General features: G+C 46.6%; 1 protein-coding gene across 3 annotated transcripts in view; it reads left to right on the top strand.

Annotated features, from left to right (window-relative positions):
- MTHFD1L (methylenetetrahydrofolate dehydrogenase (NADP+ dependent) 1 like) overlaps positions 1-22,939 on the top strand; it is a 186,457-nt gene that overhangs the window by 137,593 nt on the left and 25,925 nt on the right. Inside the window, exon 27 of one of the 3 annotated variants that reach the window (XM_032338741.1) lies at positions 13,839-13,874. The exons of the other annotated variants lie outside the window; for them this stretch is intronic. Coding sequence (XP_032194632.1) covers positions 13,839-13,859 — 21 coding nt within the window. The 3' untranslated portion in view covers positions 13,860-13,874. Of the gene's footprint in view, positions 1-13,838; positions 13,875-22,939 lie in introns of those variants that run through there. 3 annotated transcript variants of the gene reach the window in all.

Genomic DNA, 22,939 nt, shown 5'->3' with positions numbered 1-22,939 from the left:
TCCAGTGTGAGGAGCCAGGGAGGAAGTGGTGTCTGACTAAAGAAGTTCCTGGAGGTCAGGAAACGGTCATGGTCACGTGGAGGCGGTGGCCTTAGAGGTCGGCTTTCCATGCCAGCGGGAAGTTGCTCATGGATCAGGGCAAATGCTCGTTGGGAGGCCAGGATCGCCTAATAAGGGCTGGTATTTACTTTTACTTGACCGCATTGCGGCCCCTGCCACAGTCCGCTGAAATGCTTCTAACGTTCATCCTCCGTGCGGGAGACACAGCGGAGTAATTTCCTGCCAAGATGACCGAGGGCAAGGGGAACAGGGACGCCGGAGGGGCTGGTTCCTGCAGGTGGGAAAATTCTAGCATCGTGAGTCACTCTTGCTCTAAATCACGACACGTGTGCTTATTAGAGTACTTTGGAAACACGGATCTGTCCGCTCCGGAAGGGAAGCCCAAACTCAGGCCCCAAAATCAGAGGCCGCCCTCATTCTTCCTGCGGTGTCCATTCATTCTCTCAGTCCCTCATACCACCCCGTGGAGCTGAATGAGCTCAAGTCCTTCCCTGATGGGTCCTCCGAGACACCCTAGCAAAAGAAACCCTACAAGTACCGAAAGCTGTGGACTGGAGAACAAAGGAGAAGCACCCCCTGGCTCCCCAGGAGGTCTGTAAGGGGAGGAGGCCAGAAAAACAAGTCTGTCCTCCAACAATAAACATCTCCAGCCCCAGCATCTGCTGATGTGGAGCGACCATGCGGTGAAATGCTGGGGAGCTCGGTCTTCCTCCTCCGCATTTAGCTTGGTAAGAAAAATGGACTGGTTAACCTGCCCTCCCCCACCATCTTTACTTACAGGCTGATGTTTTTTGCCATTTAAATATTTCATCATGTTCTATTGACTTATTACACACGACGACAATATGATAATAAATACCATTAACTGCCAGAGACATTTTACCAGGACGTTTCACTTCCCTGAGCTGTTTGGATGGAAACACCCAGTACAAGGATTACTCAGCTTGCAGACTCTGAGGCCTTTGCTCCCACACTAACCTCATTCAGTGTTTCCCATCTGTCTCTAGCTAATTTTTCCTTCATAAAATAAGTCTTCATTCCTACTAAGTGCCATCTGTATTCTTGGTTCTCTTTAGTGACATACTTATATATAATTTCTGACTTATTACTTTTCTTAGATTTTATTTATTTATTTGACAGAGACACAGCTAGAGAGGGAACGCAGGCAGGGGGATAGGAGAGGAAGAAGCAGGCTTCCCACCTAGCAGGGAGCCCCATGTGGGTTTCGATCCCAGGACCCTGGGATCATGACCTGAGCCAACGGCAGACACTTAATGACTGAACCACCTAGGTGTCCCTATTTCTGGCTTATTAATGAAAGCTACAAATAGTACAAGATTCTTACCCAGCTCATCACTACCTAGTACATCTCCTTGTAAGAAATAGTTTGGTGAATACAGATCTTTTATGTGGGAAGAAAAGAGCAAATTGTTTTCAAGATTTTCCTGCCCTGTGTTCTACAGATTATCCTGTTACATTATGTTTCCAGAATTCCTTCAAAGCTTGTGGTTTATGGTGTTCAATAAACCTAATAGCTTATTACATTTCTCCAAAACAATCTTGGGCCAAAAGAAATCTAGTAGGTGGTCTTTGTCTTCTGGTCACATTGTTTTGATATTGTCTTTAAGTTTCTGTAATTTACAAGGGCTCTTTAATCATGTGGCATAAATTTCATGACATAAAAATATTAGCCTGTAAGCGAAGTATGTGCCATGATATTATTGAGAAGTAAATTACACCCCACATAAAAAAAGACTAGAAAGATACCAAAATGGCTGGATTATAAATAATTTTTTTCTTTACTTTCCTGCTTATTTCAGTATCGGCATTGAGCATATGTCCCTTTTATAATATGAAAATACAATAAATATTAGCGCCTGGGTGACTCAGCCGGCTAAGCCTCTGCCTTTGGCTCGGGTTATGATCTCAGGGTCCTGGGATCAAGCCCCACGTCAGGCTCCCTGCTCAGCAAGGAATCTGCTTCTCCCTCTCCCTCTGCTGCTCCCTCTGTTCATGCTCTGTCTCTTTCCCAAATAAATAAATAAAATCTTTATTAAAAAAAAAAAACTGAAGGGGCGCCTGGGTGGCTCAGTGGATTAAAACCTCTGCCTTTGGCACAGGTTATGATCCCAGATTCCTGGGATTGAGTCCTGAATCAGGCTCTCTGCTCGGGGGGAGCTTGCTTCCTCCTCTCTCTCTGCCTGCCTCTCTGCCTACTTGCGATCTCTGTCTCTGTCAAATAAGTAAATAAAATCTTTTTAAAAAAAAAAAAACTGAATACACTAAATAGGTAGGTGATGAACTTAAAGTACTTGGAAACAATGTTTCTCCAGGGAGTCAGGACACGTGTGCCGCAGGTGGAATCTGGCAGGTCGCATTACCTTGCCCATCACAGCTGTCCTGCAGTGTTTACACACCGGAGTTGAGACATGAAGGAAGGAGAGAAGACCTAGGATGTTCCCGTAAGAAATGCACTCCTGAGTCTGGTTTGTCTGGTTCTGTCTCACACCGGCTGGCCCCAGGTTCTGCTACCGAAACGCAAGATCGTGTTTTCTGTGCTCATTTGTCCGAGGGCTCTTCTTGGCGACCGTCATGGGGTAGAGAGTGGATGAGGATGTCCTTCCTTCTCAGACATTCTCCCACAGCCCTGCACTGTCCAAACAGCGGGCACGGCGAGGTATCCCAACACCTGTGAATTCCTCCCGTTTGTTTTTAGCTTTCAGTGTATCTGACTGTTGTCCTCTGGTACCACACTGAGCCTCCCGAAGAACTTAGAAGCCCTCCTGTAGTGGGGTCCTCTTGAATATGGAATCTTCTTTATTGACAAATATGGGGCATAAAATTAGGACATGATGACTCTCAGGGACGAGAATATGGCTAGAATCTTGGGGTTAAGCAGCCTCACGGTTCACTCGGAAGGGATTAAGATGTCCTAGGCCGTTGATGTGATGATCACTGCCAGGTAGAGCCTTTCTGAGAAGCAGAGCAGCCCATTGAATCTGTACAGAAATAGACTGAGTGCTTTCGCTTCACAGACTGCTAAGCAGAGAAAAACATCTTGGCCCCGGGAGGGGGCGCGGGGTACTAGAAGATGCAGCGAGTCAAAGCTCCCTTCTCCCTTCCCACACCCTTCTCTCTGGGCCCTGCGCTCTTTCTGGAACAGAGCAGTGATCGTGGGCACTGCCTGTGTGTTCCTGCGTGTTTTGCTCCTGCTGGGATTGGCCTGGCGTGAGCCCATCATGGCGTACAAGTCTGTCTAAGGAAGAGGGTCGGAAAGATCAGTGGTAAAGCAAGCAGTTCGTGGGCACTGGTGTGGCTTTCTTTGCCACTCTGACCTGACCTGGCCCCATCTCTGCCCAGGTGACCACGTGGAGTGACCGGGCTCTGGACAGCAGGAAGCTGCCGGAGTATGTTTGGAAAGTGAGTGATGTCGTCCACAACGCATGCTGGGTGGAGACTTACTGGACTGGGGGCGGGAGGGGGGTCATGAGAAAGTAGATGGTGGCCGTCCTGGCCGAAGTCCTGGCCGTCTTGTTCTTTCTCCTGTTTCAGTTAAGCTCGCTTTGTTTTCCATTCTCCTCCCTCTACTGTGAAAGTATGTCCCGAATGTTTAGTTTCCACTGGATCCGAGTCAGGTCAGCGACGAAGTTACTCCCCAGCTCCGCTGGGGACGTGTTCTCTCCTCCGTGTTGTGAAATTGCTCCACTCCGTGAAGCATGAAGGTGAATTAATTCAGACCTTGTAGGTTCAAATCAACTGCATCGCTCCCCACATTTTCCAGAGATTTATGGCCAGTTACGTAGTGAAAAAATTAAACATTCACTCCCCGGGCTGCACTTTGAATGCCGTGGATAAGTGGTGACGTAGGGAAAGGGCTCGCTGTCCCGTGAGATCAGGCGGAGCTCCCTCGGACCCTCAGAAGCTACAGAGTCACCCCTCCTTTTCACTCTGTGCCTTCCTTCTCCGCTTCCCCTGCCTTCCCACCCCAACCCCCACAAATAAAGAATTCTAAGCTGATTTCTTTTGAGTCCTGCAAACAGCCTTTCTGTCTTCCCTACCCCTTGGCCCTGGTCACCCCAGCACCTGAAATGAACCAGCCTCCTGCCCACGGCTCTCCTTCCCCAGCCGGCCACGTGGTTTCTCCTTTCGCTCCATTCCTGGGGATCAGCTTGGTTTCCTCTCCCCACCCAGCTTAGGTCCCCTGCCCACTGCCCTTCCTCGTCTCTGCATCACAGTTTCCTGCTTTCTGCCCAGCATGCCTTCCTCTGGCTCAGGCTCCCCCCCGGCTCCGCCCCGCACCGGCCCCCACCAGCGTCCTTCCCCCACCCCAGCAGCCCGCCTGGTTCCTCCGTGACCACCTCATCCTCCCCGGTGTCCAGAAGCCAGCTACACATGCGTCTGTCCAGCAGGAGAGAAAACGTCCCTGTCTTCCGGTGTGACGTGTTTTAGGGGAAAGGAAGGTGACCGGCAGCACTCTCGATTTCCAGAAACGGTTTATCAGATTGACGAGGCAGGGGAAGCTCCGTGACTCATAAAAATGCCATTCCTTTTCTATCGCAGAGGGTCGCCTAGGTTCAAGTCCGTTGGCTGACAGGATCTTTTTTCTAGTTTGATGCTGATTTATTTTTGGCATAAATATAAAACTACTTCACATGAAATCGACCTCGGCTGGGGTAGTAATAGGCTGAGTAATAACATTTTCCGATATCTCTATCACTGAGTTAAAGTTTTCACCTGTGGTTATCAATGCCCCCACATGTTGGTTCTTTCTTTTCTACAGACCGAGAAGACAGTGCTTATAGTGCTTAGGGGTCCAGCCTACGATCGGTATATTGATCTTTCGTTTTCTCTAGGGATTGGTGAAATATTGGTCCGTTCCTCCTCTGCTTCCGTCTCCAGCCTCCTTGTTTTCTCCCTGTGTTTAACTTGGATTCAGAGCCTAACATTGATCATGGAGGCATTCCCCAGTCCGGAACTAATGAAAGGCACCCATAGAACTATCTGGTACTCCTGGAGTTTCTTTTTATTTTCAGCCTCTTCACTGCATTCATTCTCCTTGGATATCCCAGTTTTTAGTAAGAGGTACATAATCAGAAGCAGCTCAGTAATTTACGGGAGGGAAATAAAATTAATGCAAACCCGAATACCAGTTTTCCCGACTAACCAGCCCAGCAGTCCTCAGAGCCGGTTTGCAGGTGTGTTGGGATGGAAAAGTAGAGAAGCTAGATTTATCGGGAAATGTTACATTTGAAACCTACAATTATAATTTTTGAGGAAAATATAATGGATAATATCTGAACTCATGAGAGTTTACAGGCCTAAGTATATATGTTCATTCTTGTATCCACCCATGGATATCAGATTAAATGTTAAAATACATATTGACATATTATGTGTCTCCTGATAATATCTGCTGTAAATCACTTTTGGAAGAATTGGTTGTCTTTCAGTCTTCACGAGGTGTCCCTGAAAACTCAAAACAGTTTATTCCAGTATCACAGATCTAATTTAACCAGGGGACAGATGTAAAGCTGTTAGGTATTGGGGATATAACTGATGTTAGATTAAGTAACCAGATGGAGGTGTTTATTTATAAAGTCCCTGGAAGACCCATAAAGAAAATCCATAGACATATTGTCAACCCCCCGTGAGAACTTGTTGGGGTGCCTGCGTTAAGTGTTAGTAATAAAGGTACCACATTCTGCTAACAAGGAGACCTAGAACTGGCAGCATAAGTTGCTGCGTCACTCGTGGGCATCATCTTCTGTTTGAGACTCATTCCAACCCCAAGAATCCACTCTAGAGACCGTAGGACCCATAAAAACTACCTGCCATGCTTCCTTACACCTTCCAAAATCCATCATCCCATTCCCAAACTTTATCTGTGTTTCTCCTCTGAATACGGACTTTCCCAAGCTCCAGACCTTCCCCTAGGACCGGCGTTGGGAAGACGGTCCCCTGCAACACTGGCTCACCTTCAGTCACTCCATCTCTCACTCTGACCTTGTCCTTGTGCCTCCAGCTCCACTCGGCTAAGATGTGATGTGCCCTTCCCACATGGCCTTGCCCCATCTTTCCTGTTCATCCTCGTCCTTCTGGATAAGGACCATGTCTTTAGTTCTCTTGACCTTCCCACCCTTAGAAGCCCAGTGCAGAACATACATTTGGAGCTGCCCGTGTGTGTCGGTAGCGTGCCAGGTCCACAGAGAACAAGGGGATTCTCTGCGAGTGTGAACTCAATCCACCCCCTCCTCCTCCTCCTCCACATAATGGCTCTTTTAACCACAGGTCAGACACTGTTCCCGGTGCTTTACACAGATGAGCTCATCACTCCCTGTAGCAGCCGTCAGAGCGTGGCTGATGATAAATGGAAGGGAGCGTACTAGTGTTCTGAATATTAGAGCTTTTGAGAAGAATAACTTTGATCTTTAAACATCTTGGTGTTTTCTTCTTGTGGATCAGTGTGTATTCACCGCACCTGGTGTGTTAATCTCTGACACACATAACAAAGTATAAAATGTGATGTCACCATAAGGGGGGTAGAGAATATTTGGATTAATGAGGCATCGACATTTTCAGAAGTACAACAAAGAGTTGGTGCGTTTGCTTGCCGAAAGAAAGAGTAATTGGTAAATGCAGTAGAACTCCAAAGAAAGCAAAGGCCACTTGGGAAGATCGGTTCAGGAGATGATGGCTTTGACACACTGAGGTGTACTAGGGTGTTTGAGATTTTGTGGGCAGAGAACCACCCTGGAAGTGAGCTCCTGAAGGAGAGAGAGACCAAGGCCAAGAGACTCTGAGGGGCCTGTGTCAAGGCCTGAGTCAATGTCATGGGCCCATGATGGCCTCGGACGTGGGAAGTGGAGAGAAATGTGTGTGCTGGGAGCCCGGGAGAAGTCACAGGAGCCAACGAGGGATGGAAAGTGCGGAAGGAGTGTCAGGTGCCTTCCAGGACCTAGAAGGCTCTTCCTGGCAGGAACAAAGGGCAAGCTGCTGGGACCGTGAATGTGGAGACTTATGTGTTGTCTGAACTTACCGTCAAGTCACTGTCAAGTGGCTTGATTTCCTATCAAGCCCACTGAACTTCCCGTCAAGTTATCTGTGAGACAGAAATTCGTTTCCAGCGTTCAGGAGACAGGCTAGGAGTGACACTTGGAGGGTTTTTTACATTGGAGTGATGTACAGTTTCTAAATTTCACTCTAATTAAAAACATTTTTGCGTGTCTAATTTGCACTGTGCACAGAGGTTACCAAGACTGGAAACAGCCAGCCCCGGCCCCAGATGCTTGGTGCTAGGGGAAGGCCCTCCGATGCGTGTGTGCCAGCCACGAGCTGATGGTGCCAAGGTGCAGAGCGATGCTACGGGCCCACATCTCCTGTGAGAAAGAGCAGCAATGCAGAGAACCGCCCCCAGCTGTGCCCTTGAGGTGTCCTGAAAAAGAGCAGTGCTCATGGGGGCGGGGGGGCTCAGGTGAAGCATTCCGGACCCAGCAGTGGGCAGCAGCTGCACCACAGAGGGCCTTAGTGGCCGTCGCTGGGAGTTGAATACCGTGGGAGCCAGTCATCAGAAGGCCTGAGCCAGTGGACTGAGCAGCAGACCATTTCAAAACCTAGAAGGCTCTGTGAACTGTGGTCCCGGGGTGTGCGCAGGACCCCCTCCTGCGTGCCCACAATGCAGATCTCCAGGTCATTCTTTACTGTCTTTAAAACAGAGAAACAAAACCTCTGGCCGTTGCCGTCACCCAGGCTGTGTGAGCCCTCTTCCAGGACGGAGCCTGTCCCGGGGAACCAAGGAGGCTAGAAATGTCAGAACAGGCGGCACTGGGCCGGGTGAGGGGACAGTTGGTTGTCCCCTGTGTATACTGCCGGGCCGCTTGTGGGGAGAGTGGAGAAACACTCTTTCTATATGCGTTTAGTCATTAAGCCTCAATCATTTGGTTTCTGAGTGAGCTGTTATTTGCGACAAATCAAAAGCTTTTAAAGTGGCCTCAGACTACATTACACAAATAAAGAGAATCGGCCTACAAATAAAGGAAATACTCTCTTGTCTGAGGCACACCGGGAATTATCTGTCTGACTCGCCCTGATGCCGCCGATCCATTAGAACCCTCCACGTCGTGTTCCTCCCTTCTCTATCACCGTTATTGTCCGCCCACTGGGACCAGTAACCTGAGTCCCCGTTAGCTCTGCTCTCTGTGTTTCTGACATGGTTGGAGCTATTTCAAAATGGCAGACAGTTAACTTGTCATCAAACCTATAAAATCACAATGATATATGAAAGGGTCCCTTGGAGCAGGGAGAAATCCTGACTACCGCTCGTGTGAAGAGACAGTTTTTACTTCCGGCCTGCAAGTACTTGTTACAAGAACTGATCAGCTAAAGGTCAGGTTGGGGATGGGCGGCCCAGCTCCCACACCCATCCGGCGTTGGCCTTCCGTCCCTGATGAGTTCAGTGGGTTACTCCTTTGGAGTCCTTCATGCTGACTAAAAACGATTCACTTACCCGTACTTTTCACGTAGGTAAGAATCAGCACATCGATGGCTGTAAGTTCTCTGTTATTTATAATTACCATCACTGACTTTTTCTTCAAGCTGTTTGGACAGCTGGAGGTCATTTTAGTTTTGATACGTCTGTCATAAAGAATGGAATGTGCTCCATTTTGGAAATGGAATCGTTTTGGCAGGAAGATGCAGAAGAGACACCAAACCACCTAACAATGGGATTCCAACAGGACATCTCTTCGGCTTCTTTGAAGCCCTTTTAGTTTTCATTCGAGGCAGAAATGGGAACCTCATATCTTTCCGTGGAGTAGGAAGTATTTTAGACCAGGGTGGGGGAGGGGGAGGAAGATGGCCGCCACCACATCACTGGAAAAAGAACAGAAGCTTTAGCAAGAATACATTAAGTTCCCAGATTACAGCTTCAGGTAGATTCTTTTATGCGGACAGTAAGCAGTTAATAAGACGTGGACGCCGTGGTGGGGAATATCTACCGAGCTGAAAAGAATGTTTGCCCATAAATCCTGCTCTGGCGCTTCTTTGTGATCCCAGACTCAAGCTGGGGACAGTGATGGAGTGTCGCCCCAGCTGACTCCGCATCTCTGCCTGACACCCCGTCCTCCCTCCTGGGTTATCCACAGGCAGACACGGCTGTCTGTGTATCGTAACTCTAAAAACAGAAACTCTGCCTGCCCTCGTTCAGTAAGTGTTCACAGATCTGCCGCTGTAACCGCAGGAGCGGACATCTTCTAGCCCCAGAAGAATCCCTTCTTCTCTCCTAAATGGATTGTGTAATTTTTAAAAAGAGTCATTGAAAGGAGAGCTAAAGATACTAATGTCCGGAGAGTTTCATGACCAGAAGGATTGTCTCTACGTATATTCCGTGTCTGTATGTTTAGGATGTTTAATGACCCGGGGAAATAATTGATTTGCTTAGTGGGAAAATAAATGAGATTCATAGCCCATAATTCGACAATGTAAAAATACAGAGAAAAGCAGCTAGAGAGAAAGGGATGCTTACATAAATTATAAAGATAATAAAAAAAACTGTAATCAGAGCGAACATTTACTGAGTACTCGCTGCCTGTCCGGTGGTATTTTGAGCAATTTTTGTGTCTTGTTTGATTTAATGCTCACAGTGCCCTTCCCAGATAAGTAATATCACTGTCCGTGTTTTACACACAGGGAAACCAAGGCACAGAGAGGTTTAGTAAATTGCCCTGATCAAAGAACTGTTAAGGGGCAGAACCACCATTCAGCCCTGGCTTTGCCCCATAGGAAAGAGTATACCATCCTTGTACTGATGATATGGTCTTATTTTTACATCCTAGGAGTTACTGAAAAGTGACCCTTGGTTCTAGTAACCATCTCATTAGAAAGAGTGGCTTCAAGTGATCTCCAAAACCAATCCCATTGTGGGAGCAGATGGTATTCAAAACCATATTCCTTGATACTCATTAATATCCATATAGTCTTTAAAATTGTAGTAAGTCAGGATAAACTTTTTGGCTAATTTTTCTACATGGTTAGCAGAAGGCTATGTCACTGAAAATGTGAACTTTTAATTGTGACCTGCTGAGATTTTCCTGTAACTTTTCTAGCTGAAACCTTTGCTTTGAGTATCTTTGAATATCAGCCGGTATAATCCCAGCCACGTTTTTAGGGTGCAGATCTTAGCGTTTCTGCCCCCCATTAATTAACGTGCTTGTAGCAGGTCTAGAACTGTTTTCAAAGCTGAGTCCTGGCCTCCGTCTCTTTGGGTTGAACACTCTCAACCCCGCCAGCCACATAGCTGACCTGCCGCCGGGCATAAGAGCACAGCGTGGTGGAAGAGAGTCGCTCCACGCCATTGCCAGAGGTTATAACCTTCAACTATCCGCTGTCTGGCTTTTTAATCAGGCCTGCATGGGAAATGGTGTTTCTGGAAATCTATGCAGTCTGTCTTTTCCTCTGAAACAGTGTCCTCTTTCGAGGAACATGGGTGCTGTAAGGTACCAACTTGCTAATGCGGGACACTCCTCTGACCCAGGGGCCTTCCAGATCCCTCACAGGAGTGGGTCCTCTGGGTTCAGTAAATTCTTTGCATTCCGTTTATGCCATGACTTCTGGTGTAGCGTTCACAGCTCCCAGTTCTGAGACCCATGTGCTTGTCTTTCCCCAAAAAGTAATGGGTTGTTGTTCTTTGGTGAGTCCTGGGAGGGTGGGGACTTCCTCTTCGTCCCTGAGTCCTAAACGCCAGGCCTTGTGCTTAAAGCACAGCAGGTTCAGACACTGAATGATTTTCTCCCAGTCCTAAGTGTCAATAATATCTAGGATTTCTTTACTTTGTTCTCTGTGCTTCTTTCCCTGGAGAATGAAAATGCATGTTCTAGGCACATCCTAGGCCTCACTGTTTTCCCCTTTGGTCGTCGAGAAGGCCTAAAACACATCTAGTGCCTGACCGGACCTGACTACTATTCGGTTTATATTTTCTGTGATCCTGATTTCTGTCAATCTGATTTTTAAATTTTATTGAAAGGTAAGCTCTGGGGTGCCTGGGAGGTCAGATGGTTAAGCGTCTGCTCAGAGTATGATCCCAGGTCCTGGGATAGAGCCCCAGCCCTGCACGGGACTCCCTGCTCATCAGGGAGTCTGCTTCTCCCTCTCCCTCTGACTTTCCCCCTGCTTGTGCTCTCTCTGTCTGTCTCTTGAATAAATAAAATCTTCAAAGAAAGAAAGAAAGGTAAGCTCCCTCAAGTTCTTTGCTGAAAACCTCTGGAACAGAGGTTTTCTGTTCCTCCTGGAACAGACATACGGAAGGCTAAGAAGCAAGACATAAGCAATGATGCCACGTCAGCACGTTCTAAGACCAGAGAGATCTAGACGTAAAGTACGCACAAAGATGTATTCCCACCTTATCTCTCTCAATTAAAACACGCCAGGAAATAGTCTTCTCTTTGAGGAAAGTGGTACACAGAGTCGTCACGCTCGTTGCCATTCAGCGATGACCCCTGGCTTATGTACTGAGCGTCTAAGCGAGAGCTTAGGCTGACTTCCCACGTTGCTATTTTGATGAAACAGAAACAGCTGCACACACACAGTTCAGCAAGACATGGCTCTGGTGCAGCTTGGCCCTCTGGGAGGTTCGGGGCCACGCTGAGGTTCATGGAGGAGCGGGGCGCAGGGGAGCACTGAGCATTGGGGTCGAACTGGTGGCGGAGGCAACGTTTCTCATCTTTCAGAAAGCTCCTTCAACGTGCTCTGCAGCACCGTGTTTTGCTTGCTGGCTTTTAAGGGTGGCCTACAGGCAGAGAGCCATCAAAAGTCACTCATTCCGTTATACCTTTGCAAATCTTTCAGTATGACAGATGGTCATTAGCCTACAGAAGCCCATTGAGCCCCCAAGATAGAGCTGTATTGTGAAAGTTATGGTTTGGGGGGGGAGTGTGATTTGTCCCCCAAGAAGGAAAGGCCGTGGCTCATGTGCACCCCTGACCTGACCCCGTGCCTTCCAAAAGCCCTGGTCCCCTCCTTTCCAGGGACTCCTGGCCCCCCGCTGCGTGGCTGGGTGGGTGTGGCCCGGCCAAGCAGGTTGGGGGGGCAGGGGGTGCACCTGCACGTGTGTGCCAAGGATTGTTTTGTACTATTTTAACTTACTTGATAGCAGTTCACCAATATTACTAGTTCAGAATACTTCTAAAGGAACTTTTATTTTTAAACCAAAAGATAGCTAATTGGTGAAGGGCAGGCAGGTTCAGTGGTGAGTGCGCTGGGTTGGGACCTTTGGACTGAAAGTCTTGCATCTGCCACGGAGCAGGTCCCCACACTGCTGAGGTGGGATAACGCCCCCCCAGTCCTAGGTAGCTGAAAGCCGAAGTAGTTAGAAAGCAGGTCGCGACTAGTGTTTCATAAAATGAGTGTAAAAGTTAAGAATGTTCTTTTTTTCTGAGAAATGACCACTCCGAAAGGATGCAAATATGCAAAACCTTTCCCTAGGTACTGAGGCTCTTCTCTTACCATTTTGTTCAATAGTTTTCATTTCCGGAAACTATAGAGGTGTTGAGTATTTCTTGCTGAACAGACTACCTGGAGACCAGTACATCCCAGAGTGGTTCCTCTTGTGTCCTTGACACGGCATTCAGAACCCTCTCCCTGGAGACTGGCTGTGCTCTCTGTCCTGCGGGCACGTCTCTAGAGATCAGCCACGGGATGGTGAGGAGAGGCTCTAAGTAAGGCACCAGGGAATCATCCATTTTATTTATGAGGAAGTCAGTGCTTCCAGTAGATTTTGGCTTTGCTTGGTTCCAGACTCAAATCCTTCAAGTAATGTAGGGAGGGAACAGTAGAGACTTGGAGGAAGATACTTCATTTTAAATGAAGGGCAAAGCAGGCCAAGGTCAGTAAGCGGACATCGCTAAGATAAACAGCACTGAATCTGTGGGAAGCAATTCAGAAAAATCTGACCCAAACAACTCCATTAATATTTACATGGTGAAGAATGAAATTCATTGCCCCAGGGCGGAATGGTGGTGGCAGAAGGTGTAAGACCACCTGGAATTGAAAAAAGGGGGGACTGAGGACTACAGACTTACTGCTGTCACCAGGAGAACCCAGGTGAGAGCCCCTCACTGAAGCTAATTTTCTCACTGACTCATCCACTTCCTTTAGATACACAGGCAAACAGTGATGATTCATTGGGCCGTTCTAGCTAAATGAATGCATCACTGTGCCGCCACACAAATTCCTTATTTCTGATTCACTCCTTCAATATTTATGGAAGAGTGCCGTGCACTAGGCCATGAGAAAGAACAACAAAACAACAAAGGCCTGGACCTTCACCTCAAGGACTTCAAAGGCCAGTGAGGGACAGCAGTTCAATACACAGACACTTGAAAAGCCAGGAGTTCTTTCCTTCTGAGAGACCAAGCACATCAACGTGCTCCCAAGCTCATGGGAGCCGGTGACACTGAGCACTGGTGAGGCTGGGGAGTGTGGCAGGCAGGGCACGGGGTTGTCTGACTGCAAAGGATGAGAACAAGTTAGCCAGGAGATAGGGGACGGGAGCATAAAGCATCAGGGCATTAGAAAGCACGGCTAAAATTCCGTGTGACCGTGACCGTGACCGTGACCGTGACCGTGTGTGCAAGTAACAGGATTCTGAGTGAGTACAAGCAGTGACAGTGGGCAGGAAGGCAACACCCAGGGCCGGGGGATTTTAAACAACAATATCCTGATTGTGTTCACATTTTAGGAAGGTTCCCTCCGACAGGGGTCTGGAGGGTGGAGTGGGGGGGAAAGAGATGAGGACCATGAGGACCTAGTTAGGAGGTGGCTGGGAGTTAGGAAAGCAAATGACGCCGGAGTGGGCAGAGGTCTGGGAAGATGAGAGGAGGAGGCAGGTGTGAGAGAAATGACGGGGGTCAAGTAAACTGGGCCGCCTGAATGGGAGAGGGGAGGAGAGAGTTCAGGAAGGGCTCACATTTCTGACTTGTTCCTGCAGTAGGTCTGTTTGTCCTTATCTTGATAAGCAGTAAAAGAGAACACACAGCTTTAGGAGGAAGATAACAGAACCCAAGGCCACCCCCAGCTTCAGCACGTCACCAGAGTCACAGACTGTGCACATAGTTAGGCTCACGGCTATGACTTAAAACAACAAAATCAGCAGAGGGAAAAGGCATGTGCAGTGACATCCCCAGGAGGCCGGGCTCAAGCTTCCAAGAGCCCTCTTCCTGGGGGGTCACACTGGTCAGGTTTAATTCCTCTGGCATCAAATTGTGGCAACACGTGCGAAAGGTGGTCCGCCAGGGAAGCTCATTAGAGACTCGGCACCGAGGACTTTTTCAGGGCGGCTGATGGCGTAGGCCCCCTTCTGCCTGGCACATACCAATTCCAGACTGGAGAAAACAAAGCATCCTCGGCAGAGACCTTGCTGCTAGCCACCGTTGGGAGTGAGAGAACGGAAGGAACCCTCCCAGAGTCCAAGTTACACCAGCCTTGCGAGCGGGTGCAAAGATAGCATTCTCGGGCCTGCCGTGTTAACGCTTCTTTGCACAATCATGAATTCTGCTTTGGACATGTTGAGTGACATATCTGTCACTAGTTCAAGTGAAGAATGTCACTGCACAGCTGGGTGTTGGATCTAGGGTTCGATGACGAGGTCTGTGCTATAACTGCTGCAGCCGTTAGCACCTCAGAATGTTATTCAGACCAAAGTCCCAACAGCGAGAAAGCCCAACGTTGTGTTTCTCCAGATCCTCGTGCTAGAGGTCATCGGGTCCAACTGTCCCGATACATAAGTGAGAAAACGGAGGCCCCTCAGTGTGCCTCTGGTTGCACGTTCTTCTGTTCCACATCTCTTGCTCTTCCCATCACTGCACACTGTCTCTCAAAATGGCAAGGTCATGCATTGTCTGTGAATGAATTAAATGGCATTTAGACTATAAAACAGGCCCTTTATAAGTTTGCTTAATGCAACTTATTTCACCAAAACCCTGGTTCCTAGAACCTGAAAAGCCAAGCTGATCCCATCAAGGCCTCCCCACCTGGATGGAATTTCTAAGCAGCCACTAAGCCAGTCACCGATGTCCAATCAACCTTGGGTATCAAAGGCCAATAAATGATTGAGCCCCATTTTTCCTCTTTACTCTCATGTCTATTCATGTTTTTATGTTTCCAGGCACCACGCATAAAATAAATGTGGCAAAGCCTTTGCCATCACATGACTTACCTTCTAGGGCCTGGAGTGAGATTTTAAAAAGCACATTTTGTATATTTGGTGTTATGTTGGGGGCAAGAGGGAGCAGGGTGACCCCTTGGGTATGGGAAATGAAAATAAGTCAAACTCAAAGCAAGTTAATTATTAGCTTGAAACTCTGATAAAAGACAAGGTAGAACTTGAAGACTGTAAAATGAGGTTGCTGCATATTTATTCAATTTTGGATTTCATTCTTGGGTGGCCTCGAGCTTGGATAGAGCAAACGAGAAGAGCAGTGAGACTGCTGTTCCGTGAGACGTGCAGTTAGCTCAGCGCATGTAACTTGGCTCTGGTTCTAGGAGGTAACCTTGGTGCCGAAACATGTAGCCTCCTCTGATGGCCGCTGTGGCCTTTTGACAGCTAGATTAGACGCGTTTGCCCGCACTTGCCACTTTTTATGTGGTTATTAACAGGCAGTTTTGCATTATTCTTAGTTGTCTCAAGGGATGTGATAGAACACGTACAAAGTCAAACTCCACGGCAAAACGTACGTTCTAAACCAAGTTGCCATCATTTGTATCATCTGCGCGTATAGACTAAAAAAGAATCAAAATACCTTCCTCTCAGATCTTCACTCCTATCTTAGCTTCCTTTACTGTCTCATTTGTCATCGAAACACTCTTTGTTCTTCCGGCGTTGCAGTATGATTAATTGACGTTGTGCAGCATAGCATAGGAAAGGGGTGACTATTTTGCAAGATGAGTGATCCAGTTAAACTCCCATCTCTCTCTTCTTTTCTGTTTTACTAACAGATAGGTGTCATACAGATATAAGAGCGATTTGCTTATTTCCCTGTTCTGAATTTTGTGCTTTTAGCATAGCATGTTTCCTTTCCATGAAGCAAGCCAAAAATAATATTGACAGATTCATGAAGCTTCCATTTGATACTGTTGCAAGCTTCTGCAAATGTATTTAGACATTTAAGCAAACGGAATAATTAAACACCCAAAGTCAAGAAACGGGAAGGGAGAAGTAAGGCCAGCCGTCATATTACATTATCTGGCCTCACGCTGGAAATTAATGAAGGGTTTAAAAACATACCTTTAAAACCAAAGATCTGAATTGTGTTCCAGTTTTTGATGTTGTGTTGTTTTGTTTTGTTTTTCCAAGGGGCCAATAATTTGAATAAAGTACAGTGTGATATTCTAGTTACTGTAAGGAGTCGTGAGCATTTGGGGGAGTTTAAAAGATAATCAGTGTATCTTTGTCATGAATCTATCCACTGGGACCCGGCCACTCCTGGATGAACCCACAGATTGAGAGTTTTTCAAAATACATAATCAAATTGTTTGTCTTAAAAATATACTATTTTAAAGTCTTGGAAAAACAAAGAGAGAAAAATAAGTTGAATATTTGGCAAAAAGAGTCAATTTGAGGAGTTGTCTCTTAAAAACCACTGATTTCACTTACAGAGTTCACTTCCAAAGAATTCACTTTGTTTTTGTACATCTAAAATTGGTCTCTTTATGCCATTTCTTACATTCCTGAGACATTCCCTTGAAGTGTTAAATTGTTTTTAACTTGTCAGAAATAGGGGTCTGATTTTTTGTTTATTTTAATGAAGATTGGTTTAATACCATTCTTCAAAAATATATATATGTATAGATGTATAAAAGATTAAATCAAATCATAGCTTCTAACTCTTCAAGATTAGCAAATGTTGGGGCGCCTGGGTGGCTCAGTGGATTAGGCCGCTGCCTTCGGCTCAGGTCATGATCTCAGTGTTCTGGGATCGAGCCCCGCATCGGGCTCTTTGCTCAGCAGGAGCCTGCTTCTCTCTCTCTCTCTCTCTGCCTGACTCTCCGCCGACTTGTGATCTCTCTGTCAAATAAATAAATAAAATCTTTAAAAAAAAAAAAGATTAGCAAATGTTTGCTAATATGTGTTAATATTCTTAACCTCCTGCACATTTACTTACAGTTTTGCACCTTGGGCGCGATTTAATTTAGGAGTATCCGAAATGCCACTCTAGGCTGACAGCAAGGACAGGTTAGCAAAAGGAAGAGCTTCTCAGGCAAGCAAATGAGCATGCAAGTCTGTTTCCCTCGTCTGTGGGACGGAGGGCCTGCAGGGGATTCGGGCACCACCGGCCCCTCGCCCCTGGTGGCTTCTGACTCCTCTCCTGCCTCCTCCTAGTGCCTTGCTTCTCCGGAGGCCAAGGGCCCTGGGGAGGGACCTGGAATGGAATCGTTCCTAACTGCTGAAGCCTGACACTCACTGTCAGAATGCTGGTTAGTTACAAGTAAGAAAAAACTCACTTAGTTCACACTTAGACAAAAAGAGGGAAGGAATTGACCCAGAAAGCAAAGAAGTTCTTGGGTTCCATGGCTTCAGCCACGGCTGAGGTCTGGATCCTGTCGTTTGGTCTCCGGTTCTCAGTCTGGCCTCCCTCGGAATGATGCCCTTCCTGTCACCAAATGACCTACTTCACACTTGAAACCCACTGTCTCAGAGGAAGAAGAACCCTCTGTCCTGCCATCTACATCGCGGGATTCAGGAATCCCCCGACGGGCCCTGTGTGCCTCACGTCCCGGTGCTGACCCCATCCCTGTGGGCCCATCCCTGTGGGCAGGGCAGACCCACCCACGCGGCATGGAGCGGCCCCTGTGGTTACAGGAAAACCAGGATAAGCGTGCCGGGCAGGCAAGACTCCAAAGGCTGTGCCTGGTCTGTGGAGCAAATAAACCGGGCATCTCCCATAGGCAGACTCTACTGTGTTTAGTTACGGGCAGAGGTTGGCATCTACGAAATAGAAAGTCCTTTAAAAGCATGAACACTTCATTTACAGTGGTCTTTCTCATGACACGTTTCCATGCTTAACGGATTCTAGCCATAGGAACTCATTTTCTACTTGGAAAAAAAATCCCCAATTGCTTCTTGGTCTTTTGGCTAAGATCAAGTAAAGTGAAAAAAAGTCCCCATACTGCAAAGGTTGGATAATGTTTGGTTTCTTAAACATAGTGATTTTGCTTAAAAGGAACCACAGGATGGGGCACCTGGGTGGCTCAGTGGGTTAAAGCCTCTGCCTTCCGCTGGGGTCATGATCTCAGGGTCCTGGGATCGAGCCCCGCATCGCGCTCTCTGCTCAGCAGGGAGCCTGCTTCCCCCCTCTCTCTCTCTGCCTCCTTGTGATCTCTGTCTGTCAAATAAATAAATAAAATCTTTTTTTAAAAAAAGAAGAAGAACACCAGGAAGAGTGGGTCAATCCTTTGTCTATAGCTGGAGCTTCCAGAAAGTAAACAACCAGTGTGCGTCCCTGTTGGGGTGATTGAGTGTGGGCCCCCCCCCCCGAGGCCCCCAAGAAGGGTCCTCTCAGACTTAAGATTTCTCATCTTATTTCCACAAAATTCCTACCATTGCTCCTCTCCTTCCTTTCATGCTCAGCACGAAAGTGGCGTCTGCAGGTCGTTGTGGGACGGATGAGTAAGTGTTAAAGCCGTATCCCTTTCCTTATTACAAGAGCAACTTCTGTTAGTTTGACCACGGAACAGTATCCCAGATTATCTCATCCTCTTTTACATTACAATTTTTGTTACCTTTGTAAGGAATAAAGAACAGCTTCTTGCCCGTGAACCCTGGAAGTGAGATCGCATGTTAAACGTAGGTCAGGTAGATGACCGTATGTAAGCACGTATCTCCGTGTACTTGAGGGATAAATTTCTCCAACCCCGTGACCCGGGCCCACCACGTGCTCAGCTCTTCCCCAGGATCTGGAACGTCCGTGGCAGCCTGGCCGCTCGCATCACCATTAATTCCTTCCTTTCTGCCGATGTCCCCCGGACGCGGTGTCCCGCTTACTATTGCGTGGAGCTGCGGTGCCTGTGAACAGCGGGGGGGTTATTTCCGATAGCACGTTTGTCATTTTTAGTGAGGCGCCAAGGGACGCCCAAGAGGACTTGAAGGGAACGTTTGAATACCAAGTTGACTCTCGGGCATGGCTCCATGAAAGAGCTGATGTACACAATTTTAATTCTCTCCATTGGTGGCAGAGGAGACTTCTGGGTAAACAAACTGAAACTGTAGATCTGATAGCAGCCCTGTGTTTTGATTAAATCAAAAGACGACAAAGGGGAGTTTATGCTGTCCTCCCCCTGTAGCCACAGAGGAATGCCCGCCTGACCGCACCGGAATAAAAAGCCACGCTGTGAGTTTACAGGACACCGCTGGCTTTTGCCTAGTGACCCATTGAGAGGAACTTGAGCCAAGATCTTATCAGTGAGGGAGATGGAGACACCTCAGGATTTTCCAGTATCATTTTTCACTTTTTATTCTTGGATGTGGTTAATAGCGCTACCAGGGCTTTTCACATCCTAGGGCATTTCCTCACGGCTCTAAGTAGCCACTGCAGGTCAGGTTCTTCTTGAACTGAGGATTCAGTTACAACATCCATATGCTCCCAGCCCACTCTCTGACCTTTCTCCTGTTTCAGTACTTTTTCAGGCTTTTAATGTTTCCATTCGCTGATCCCGGGAGACTCTCTTGATACTCTGAGTATACAGCCCAGATTACTTTTTTCCAAAATTAAATAGAAATTTCTTGAGCTTCTTAGGAATCACATTAATTTTTGAACCTAAAAATCATTTACTTACAACGTAGGACAGTGAAACTTGACAATATAAAAGCTAAACATTGAAGAACTTCCTTATGTGGGTCAAAAAGCGACCACTTTCGCGCGCCACACTTGGCATTGTCAACAGTGACATATTCACAGGACTGACCATCAGTATTCTTAAGAATGGCCTCAGTACTTGTCCACAGCCTTATTTCTTTGAACTCAGCTCAGTTTCTTTGAAGCCAGTGATTATGATATCCAGCTTTGATCCCTTTCCTGTGGACTGGTGCCAGTGTGCCTGAATTCATTAAATTTTTGGAAAGGACTAAAACTATGGTGTCGTTTTATTGCAGTCCGTACATCAATCATAATTTGGGATGGTCTTGGTGAAAGATGAGGAATTCAGACTGGGATGCTGGGAATGGCGGGTCTGGTGACAGGGGTTTGAGGGGATGGGGTACGTTGAGTACTGAGTTCATATTCGAGTTTCAGCCACCTCTCCCCTATGGTATTTTAGCTGTGGCTTCATTCCAAAATGACTGCAGTCATAAGACCCAAACCCAGGTACATGGAGATCACATTGTTTTTAATTAGGTACTTTTTTCAATTGTATAATGGGATCCTTCTAGCCCTCCAGGTTATATAGCCAGGAAGAGGAACGGATGGTCAGAAGTGAGCCAGCAGCTCTCTTGCTGGCTTGATAGACCACAGGGCTTTTGGATGTTGGCCATTTGTGGCAAAGGCTAAATACAAAATCCATCCAGTAGATTCTAGCTTACTCTGCGCTTTTTCCCTTTACCACTCCTCACCGTCGATTAGATTTGCCACTATACTATTTTCCCATTGCAGTCCCTTTGATTTTTCATTTAGGAAAGTACCCCTTTCCACTGCTAGCTAACCCACTTTGCCACAGCAGCTTCCCTTCTTCCAGCAGGCCTTGGTGTTTCTGGAGTAAGTGTCACGTGTCCTTGTTTCTGTTTACTGCCTAGCCAGGAATTACTTTCCTCCTAAGGTCCCTCTGGTGACCCTCTTGTCAATCCAATCAAGGCCCTTGGGCCCACTTGCCAGACAGTTCTACATGACAGAGGGCCAGGTCTAAAAGTAAAGTAGCAAGCACAAGATCATAACAGCTGGCATGTCAGAGTTCTGAGATCATAGATCCCTCAGCAGTTTCCACTGATAACCTGAACATGCCATAGAACCTTTGTTTTCTGTTTCAGTGCACAGTAGAACACTAACCTCTCCAACGTTGAGTAAGTACTCCTCATTAACACAGAGGACCTGGCTCCGTTGACTCTTAGCAAGAATAAGTGTCATTCTCTCAGCCTTCAGATAACACAGAGACAGACAGACTTACCACCTCTGGCCCAGGTGAAACAGAATGTTAAACCCTTGAGTGCAAGAAGAGGTCACATCTCCAAGAACTGAGGAGATTAAAATGAAAGAAAACCAGATTCCAAGTAAAACTCCTATCTAGAACCTACAAATCAGGTTTTATGAAGTAGAGTCTAAGTAATAAAAAAAAAAAGTTATAAATTAACGTACTACCACTTATATTTAAACATCTTTTAACCTGGGAATGATTCTACCCCACCAATCCCCTAAAACATTGAGAATATACCAGGCGAATGTCCTTTTGGAAAATGTGTTTATCGTTCAGCCAGTAATCTAGATTCGAAGACTGTCACCAGCCTGTCTAATTCAGTTGACATCTGAACCTCACTAGTTACAGAATGTTTTTGATGTCTTTAAGGAAAGTTGTAGAATATCCACATTCTTCTCACGCTCTCTTTTAGAATGGAAGTCAACAAACATTGTCCGTGAAGGGCCAGATGGTAAATACTTTAGGCTTTTCAGACCATATAGTCTCCGTCCTAAGGATTCAGCTCTGTTACTCTAGTGCAGAAGCAGCCCTAGACAATATATAAGCAAGTGAGCATTGCTATATTCCAATAAAACTTTATTTACAAAAATAGGTGGCCAGTTAGATTTGGCAAATGGGCCATTGTTTTTTCAGCCTGTGATTTATAAGAAGAGAGGTCCGTGCAATTTTAGTTTGGGTAATAAATGCATCAGACTGTCTCAGGACCCCCCAACCTCTTTCCCACTGGGAACTGTTTTTACTTTCCCAGTGTCTCCAAGTACTGGTGGGAATGAAATGAAAAGGGCCTGAGGCAGAGAGCCAGCCCTGTCCTTTCCCCTGTGGAAATCCCCCCTGACAGCAGCGAGGCAAGCAGCCGGTCTGGAAGCCACCACCCCACCCCCACCCCCAGTCCCAGTTCATTTAGGGCAACCAGAACCCTGCTCCGGTCATTTCCGAAACATAACAGCATATGAAACAAATGTTTGCCATCCGGCCTCATCTGGGAGATGTTTGTGCTCGAAATTAAATTCTCACACAAGCCCCGATTGACTTTGGGCTTCCAGAAAATTACATAACCATAGGTGTCATGGTTGGAGAGAGAGAATGAAGAGGAAGGAAAAGTGAGATGTTAGTGAAAATGAAAGTAGGCTGGGAGACAGGTGGTGCAGATACAACTGTTTGCTGATGGAAAGTGCATTGACATTGATACTTTGTATTCTTTATATGGAAATATATAAATATATTCTATAATTATATATAATATATATTATATGTAGTTATATATCATAATATATAAATTTGTGTGATATATGTATATAGTATTATATATACATACATATATATATCATGTGTATGTATGTATATGAAAAATCCAGGCTTTATTGGTGTGGTTTCTCTGGGAAGGTAGCTAATGGCGGTATCACTGTACTTGAACGTGCTAGTGAATTACTCAGACACATGTCAGATGCCTGAAGCACAGATTGATCTGAGAATGTGCCATCATGAGAAGATTTCATTCACCAAGGTCACTGAGAGGCCAGCGGACTGAGGCACACTGAACTTCAGATGGCTCTTGCTGTGCTTGTGTCAGTAGCCGAGCAATGAGGTAAGGAGCTGCCTTGCCAAAAAAAGAAAAGTTCAGAGAAAACCAGCTTATTCCAACTGAGAGAAGTAGATAACTCAACAGTAACCAAAGAATCCTTTTCTTTTAATAACGGTTTTCAATGTGTAA

Source organism: Mustela erminea, chromosome 4 (genome assembly GCF_009829155.1).
Source record: "Mustela erminea isolate mMusErm1 chromosome 4, mMusErm1.Pri, whole genome shotgun sequence".
Classification (NCBI taxonomy): Eukaryota; Metazoa; Chordata; class Mammalia; order Carnivora; family Mustelidae; genus Mustela; species Mustela erminea.
Note: the sequence above shows the minus strand (reverse complement) of the source record. Positions and strands in the feature narration are given on the sequence as shown.